The sequence below is a fragment of the Elephantulus edwardii genome, unplaced genomic scaffold (genome assembly GCF_000299155.1).
Source record: "Elephantulus edwardii isolate Elephantulus edwardi_28Jun2011 unplaced genomic scaffold, EleEdw1.0 scaffold00026, whole genome shotgun sequence".
Lineage (NCBI taxonomy): Eukaryota > Metazoa > Chordata > Mammalia > Macroscelidea > Macroscelididae > Elephantulus > Elephantulus edwardii.
In genome coordinates, this window is record NW_006399776.1 from 19,926,225 (window position 1) to 19,934,172 (window position 7,948).

The 7,948-nt window shown below is 38.7% G+C and overlaps 1 protein-coding gene across 1 annotated transcript; it reads left to right on the forward strand.

Annotated features, from left to right (window-relative positions):
* The first annotated feature begins 7,257 nt into the window (after positions 1-7,257).
* On the forward strand, positions 7,258-7,719 carry RNASE2 (ribonuclease, RNase A family, 2 (liver, eosinophil-derived neurotoxin)). The gene has a single exon (XM_006883283.1). The coding sequence runs from the start codon at positions 7,258-7,260 to the stop codon at positions 7,717-7,719; it is 462 nt and encodes a 153-aa protein (XP_006883345.1).
* The last annotated feature ends 229 nt before the right edge of the window (positions 7,720-7,948 follow it).

Sequence of the window (7,948 nt, forward strand, 5' to 3'; positions counted from 1 at the left end):
ACTGGGTGGAGGGTAGAGAGAATAGTGCAACAATGAATGAATGGAAACCCAAAATCTCTGTAAATGTTTATGAAAATTAATAAAATATAGGAAAAAAAAACAAAACAAATGAACAAATACTGCATAGTGCCACTATCGTAAAACAGGACTGACATTGGGGTTGGGGAGAGACTGAGAAAGATGGGATAAACTATATATACTGCATTGAAACAGATGAGGGAGAGAACTATTTAAAAGAGATATATGATTAGGTATTATTGTCATGACGGGAGTCCAGAATGAAGGCTGCATAGTGGAGAGGACTTGAGGGGAGGGATTGTATAACAAAGAAAGAAAATGCTTTTACTTTTCAAAGAGAGGAGTGAACTGGGGGTGGGAAGAAGAGTCGGCAGGGAGAAAAGTGCAACAATGAATGAATGGAAATCCAAAGTCTCTGTACACTTTCATTAAAATTAATAATAAAAAAGAAAAAGAAAATAAAAAAATAAACTACACCCTTTGACGGAGAGACTAGCTTTCACAAAGGCATGAGTTGGATTTTGTTTTCTTCAGAAAAACTTCAGAATGCACTACTACGAAAATCACATTATCGATGCGGTAAAACTCCAAGTTCAAGCTCAAAGATAAAAAATTTTACAAGAGGATCAAACATCTGATGAAAAGAAAGTTTTTTAAGAATACTAATTTATATTAGATAAAATAGACATAGCTAAAAACAAGCAAATAACCCAAAATTTATCAAAGAATGGAAAACTAGAAACTTAAAAAAACAGCAAATAGAAATCCAGACTTCCAAAATAGATAATGCATTGAAAGGGTAAAGGTATAGAAATGAATGAGTGAGTAACATAATTAGCAAAATTGAAACCCATTGTTAAAATCAATTCTATAAGTTCATCTTGTTGAGGGTTTCCCTCTCTTTTGCTGACTCCTTTTTTTCAAAAAGAAAAAAATTAGTGTCAGAAGAGATGGTGAAACTTGTTCCAGCACATGGAGATGCAAAAGTGAGTTGAAGAAATGATGAGGTAAACAAGCAAGACTTCTAAGAACAGTTCAAGAAAGCAAAGCAAGATCTTATAAAATGTGCAAGGATCTGGAATTAGAAAGTGAAAACGGAAAAACATGCTGGACTTTTCTCAAGCTGAAAGAGCTGAAGATAAAACTTAAGCCTCCAGCTGATAGATTCTGGGGCAAAATACTGAATGTGTTAAGACACATCAAAAGACAATGGAAGAAATATACATATTCACTGTACCAGGCAGAACTGAATGATGTTCAGCTAATTCTGGATGTACCATATAAACAAGAACCAATCATACGAAGGAAGAATATACTGAAAGCATTAGCAGAAAAACTGGGCTCTAGGAATTGACAATATACCCATTAAGGTTATTTCAACAAACAGATGCCCATGTTCATTCATCTATGCCAGAAGCGTGTAAGACAGTTACCTGTCTAACCAAACAGAAGAGATCATTATTTGTGTCCATTCCAATGAAAGATGATCACACAAAATGCAAAAATTATCAACCAATATTATTACTATCAGGGAACTCTGGTAACCTAGTAGTAAGGAGTTTCACTGCCAACCCAAAGCCACATACTCCAAATCTACCATTTGCTCCATGGGAGAAAGATGGGCAATCTCTTCCTGGGTAATATAAAGCCTCTGTAAACTTGCTGGAGGGCCATCTATGAGTTGGTACAGATTTGATGGCACATAACAAGGAGAACATCACTATTAATATCACAAGCAAATAATAAAAATGGCTAGAGCAGTACCCTGAGAGAGAAATAGAAAAAGTTAAGCTTAATTTAAAAAAGAACATGGAACAAAGGATATAATTGCTAGAATCAGTTGGATACTGACTCAAATCAGAGAACTTCAGAAAGATGTTTACCTGTGTTTGATCGACTGTGAAAAGGCACATGAATATGTGGACCATAACAAAGTATTAGTAAAATTGCAAAGAATGGGAATTACAAGACACTTAACTGTTCGGTTCCTGCAGAAAGTGTGCAAAGACCAAGAAACAGTCATCTTATCAGAACAAGAGGATATCACAAGATTTCAAAAAAGGAAACGTATGCATTAGTCCTTTCACCATCCAAGAAACAAGAAGAATGTGTTAGCAAGATGAGATAAGACACATTAACAACCTGTTATGTGCAAATAACATAAGCTTGCTTATAGAAAATGGAAAAGATTTGGAAAAATTACTAAAAAGAAGTGTAAAGACCACAGTCTTCAGTATGGATTACCCCTCAACATCAAGAAAACAAAAATTCTCACAACTGGACCAATAAACATCATCTTGACTGGAGATAAGATTGAATTAATTATTTCACTTTACTTAGATTGACAACAAATAACCAATAAAAGTAGCAGTCAAGAGAGCTATCTATATATTCCACTAGTCAAATCTTCTGCAAAGGACCTCTTTTAAAGTGCTGAAAAATAAGGATATCACTTTGAGACCTAAATTGCAGCCAGCCACTGCCATAATTTTGTTTTCTATGCAAGCATGGAAAAAAGGTTAATTAGGAAATATACTTTGCAAAGTAAAACTATTTACTAAGGAAGACATGAAGGATGGGAACAACTCCCTAGCCATGGTATTTTCTTTTTTTTTGTTTTGTTTTGTTTAGTATGTTTTTTAATTTAAATGTATTATTAATTTCTAAAACTTTACAGAGACTTTGGATTTCCATTCATTCATTGTTGCACTTTTCTCCCCTCCCAACTCTCCCCCCAGTACACTACTCTCTTGGAAAAGTAAAAGAAAAATTCTTTCATTGTTTTACAAACCCTCCCCCAGGTCCACTCCACCATGTAGCCTTTGCTCTAGACTCCTGTCATAACAAAAATACCTAATCACATTTCCCTTGAAACAGTTTTCTCCCTCATCTGTTTCAAGCTATGGTATTTTCAATTGCCTCCTATGTATACAAAATTTGAATAACTAATAAAAGGAAGACTGAAGAAGATTTGATGCTTCTGAATTGTGGTCTAGGGGAATTGTGCTGATATACAAGGGACTTCCAAAAGCACAAGCAGATCTGTTTTGAAAGAAGTTCAACCAGAATGGTCCTTAGAAGCAAAGATAGTGAGATGTGGTCTCATATACAAGGGTCATGTTATCAGGAGGGCTAATCCCTGGAGAAAGTATGCAGAGAGTTGGGGGGGGGGTGCGGGAAGAAGATGCCTTTCAATGAGAGGGCTTGATACAGGAACTGCAATCGTGAGCTCAAGCTCGAGAGTGATTAGGAGACTAAAGCAAGAAGAGCTTCCTTCTGGTGTACACAGGACCCCGATGAGTAAATTAACCATCGGCACTTAACATTTGCTAAAAGCAGGATAAGGACAAGACAAGTGAAGCCTTTTTTTTTCAAATGCAAAATTTAAGGAACTTTAAAAAATAACTCCCATGGAAATCAAGATGAAAAATATGCAAGACATCAAATGTTTAGATAAAGACAGAATCATGATGACCAAATTTTGTTCCAGGCTTAAAATGACAAGGCACAGAAGATCCCAGGACTGTTTGGTGGGCAACGGAGGCTTCCTTGTCCAGATTCACCAAACAGGAGAGTTTTAATCCGTTCTTTCAGGTCCTGAAATGAATTTGGTATTCTTAGCTCTGGTGACCTAATGGCAAAGAGTTGCACTACTTATCCAAAAGTGGTGGTGGTTGTTGTTGTTGCTGTGTACCATAGTCAGAACTGACCCATAGCTGGCCCTCCAGTGGGTTTTCAGAGGCAGTTAATTGCACGTGAGGAGATTACCCATCCTTCTCCAGCAGAGCAGCGGGTGGCCTCGAACCATGTGCCTTTACCAGCTGTGCTGAGAAAGTAAGGTGAGCCGTCTTCCTGTGTGATTTACAGCCTCTAAAAACCTGCTGGAGGATAAGTTAGCTATGGGTTGATTCTGATTTGGCAGTATATTACAGCAACAACAATATGTCCATTCTGGTTCCCAATGATGCCATTCCATCTCTAGGTTTCAGAGAAGAAAAGATGGATATATTAGAGAGTGTCTAACCATTCAATAGTCCTCTAAAATGTTATCTAGTACACAATAGAGTCTGACTGTACCTCTGCAGAAGTCTTTCAAAGCATGATTCATCATCTCTGAATATCTCAGGAGTGCATTCATGCCCTACTGAGTCAGCACTAGCACTTTGTCTATAGCACTTTAGGTGGGACTGAGTTCTCTGCTGTTGCTCTTTCTCTATGTGCAGAAATCCCTGGATGGGACAGAGATTCTCCTCAACTGGAGAGACAATCTCTATTGTCATTCTGTCCCCAAACACTATCTTCATCAATAGAGTCTAGATCCAAATAGGGCAAACGTCTGCCTTACATCAAAATACTCTCTAATTAAAACAACTATGAGATATCAACTGACCCAGTCAGAATAGCAAAAGTTAACAGAACAGCAAGCAACAAATGCTGGCAAGGTTGTGGAGAAACTGGGACCCTTATTGACCGTTGGTGGGAGTGTAAAATGGTGCAACCCCTGTGGAAGGCAGTATGGCACTTTCTCAAAAAGTTGCAAATAGAGATAGCATTTGACCCAGCAATTCCACTACTGGGAATATATCCCAAAGATACCATAACTGACATCCAAGCAGATAGATGCACACCCATGTTTATTGTGGCTTTGTTCACAATAGCAAGGAGTTGGAAACAACCTAAGTGCCCATCAACAAATGAATCGATAGAGAAGCTGTGGTGTATTTACACAATGGAATAACTATGCTGCATTGAAAAACAAGGAACTCATGCAATATAATTCAAAATGGTTGACTCTGGAAAGCATTATACTGAGTGAAGTATCTCTGTCACAAAAGGACAAATACTGCATGGTGCCACTGTTGTAAAAGAGGACTGACCTTGGGGTTGGGGAGAGACTGGGAAAGATGGGTTCAATAATGTATATGGCACTGAAACAGATGAGGGAGAAGACTGTTTAAAAGGGATATGGGATTAGGTATTTTTGTCATGACAGTAATCTAGAGTGATGGCTACATGGTGGAGTGGACCTGGCGGAGGGTTTGTAAAACAATGAAAGAATTTTTCTTTTACTTTTCCAAGAGGGTAGTGTTCTGGGGGGGGGAGGCTTGTGATGGGAGAAATATGCAACAATGAATGAATGGAAATGATAAATTTAAAAAATAAGTTAGAATAAGGAAGGCAATGGATTTATAACTGTTCATGCTAATAATGCTATATCATGGCATGGAGGAGCAATAGTGAAACTGTATCCACACGTACAATATTCTTCTTACCAAAACCATTTATGAAAAATAGGAACTGCATTGGAACATGTATCTCTGGAATGGAAATGATCATATTGTTAGTATTTCTAGCCTTAAATTTAAAATATTATATCGTTCAAAATTATTTGCTTTATATTTGTTTAAATTTTTTCCTCTTTTAACAACTGGGATATAAAGGGAAGAGAAAAGACCAGAGAATGGCCAAAATTATTGGAGCAGCTGTTGCTGCCAGTTTAAGGCCTAAGTCAGGAAAAGGAAGTCTTACTCGTATACAGTGCCACCTAAAGGTAATAAAGGAGGTCAGAACTGCTTCCACTGTGGAAAGCTGGGCCACTTCAGTAGACAGTGTCACAGACGAGAGCCACAGATAGGCAAGGGAGTAGAGAGGAAGCTCCCACTCATTTGCTTTAAGTGTGGATCTGAAGGACACTTGGCCAAGGGCAGCCCACATCAGGTCCTCATGGCTGACAGGACTGACAGGCCCCAGTTCCCAGCTGGAAACAAAGGAGGATGCTTCAACAATTCAGATCCTCCCAGAAGACCTGTGGGTGAGCATTAACATTACTGGTAAGTATATTCATTTTCTCCTGGACACAAGAGCCTACTATTTGGTCCTAAAAGTCTTCTGAGGTCCCAATTCTTCTCAGTTGTTGGAATTGACGGAAAACCTCATAAGCAGTTCCTTACTTCACATCTGCCTTGCATGCGGACTTCCAAGCTGTAAAACAACCCAGTGGTAGATGGAATTTGGTCCAGGACTTAAGAACAATAAATGACATAGTTGAGCCTCTACATCTTGTGGTTTCTAACCTTTATACTATAATAGACAAAGTGCTAGTCAATAAGCCTTTTATTTTAAGAACTACCTTCCCTCTGTAATTTGATTTGTGCCACTATTAGGACCTCTACTTGGAATAATATTGCTATTAATTTTTGACTCATGTACTTTTAACTTGTTTGTTAAATTTGTGTCTTCTAGGATGCAACAGTTCCGTGATAAATCTTCAAGGATATGAACATGTATGGCTAAGCACAACTGATAACAGTGCATCTAAATTCCAAAATCAATCTCCACAATAGTCTATGTATTTTCTATTGCCAAAGGGGGCGTTTAGAGTAGTGAGAGAAGATCTTCACCCTGAAACCTACAGCATCCCTTTTCAGCAGGAAATAGCTAAAAGAATACACCATCCCCTTTTCCTTATGAATCAGGGTGAAGTCTCTCTCAGGTAGGAATGATAGGGAATGGCAAAGTTTACATGACAAAGGAGATTAATCAGAACTGGCTTTGACAAGTACTGTGGCAATGGGACAATTAAAACAGACTTTCAAGGGGGAAAAAAGAACAAACTGGGGGTGGGGGTAGAGAAAACAGTGCAACAATGAATAATGGAAATCCAAAATATCTGTAAATGTTCATTAAAATTAATAAAATTTAATAAAAATAAAAAATACTCTCTAATTAATGACAGACATCAGTAGCAGTAGAGTTGTTGCTTTGGTTATTGATGGACCCATGAAGTCATGAAGCAATGGTGCCTGTTACACAAAAGGCCCATATACTAGATCTGTGGTTTCTTAATCTTTTAAACTCAGAACTCTTGCCTCTCTGCCTGCCCCACCCACAAGGGTTACTCTATATCAAGAGACCCCAGTGTAGGGAAGGGAACCAGCTGCTCCCGAGTCCCAGGACACCAAAAGGACCTGTTCTCACTGGAGCTGCAACCCAAATACTGGGTAAGACAAGAAGCCCAAGGTCTGGGGAACAAGAGTGGCAGCAATCAATAGAAAACAAAGTAGAATTAGAACCTACAGGTGCTGTCATTTTGATATCATTTCAACTAGACAGGATCTGGGAGGAGAGAGGGTATGGAGCTGGCGTATGAGAAAAGAAGTCTTGTAGCAGGAGTCACAGGACTTTACCATAATTGAACTATGGTGCTAAAGATACATTATTTCTTTTCTCTCAGGAAACATGGCTTCAAACCTGTACAGCTTTATTCTGCTGATGGGGATTTGGGAAATGGTGGGATCATTCCATATCCCACAGGGGTTTACACCGGCTCAATGGTTTATCACACAGCATATGAATATGTCCCATCCCATCTGCAATAACGCAATGCAAACGATTAACAGGTTGGCAGGACGACGCTGCAAAAACCAAAACACATTTCTCCAGACTACTTACCAAGTTGTAAGTGGAGTTTGTTATAACCCAAATGTCCGTTGTAGGAGTGGTCTGAACAACTGTCATGTAAGTAGCATGGCAGTGTTTGTAAACCACTGTAACCTCACAAGGCGTAATCCGAATTATAGACTGTGTACTTACCAACAGACAAGAGCACTGAAGAACTATACCATTGCCTGTAACAACAGACAAAATGCAGACCCCCCTCAATACCCAGTGGTTCCAGTTCACTTGGATGATGTCTTTTGATCTCCTGGATGCGCATTCTGTTCCACTGCTCACAAGGACTTACACTCACAGCCTTGATCCCATCCACGCACCCACCCTGATGCTGGTCTCTGTCTTCCTCACATCAACCCCTTCTATTGCTGAGTTAAAGATCCTTTGGCTTCTTGCAATAAAAATTTTTGCAGCAGCATCTGAAATTCTATTAATGTGTCCTTTATGTTCTGCTATCAATTAGTCACAACTTGGTCTC

Bases quoted from the DNA above. Each gene is read 5' to 3' on its own strand.
- RNASE2 (XM_006883283.1), top strand. From the start codon at position 7,258: ATGGCTTCAAACCTGTACAGCTTTATTCTGCTGATGGGGATTTGGGAA.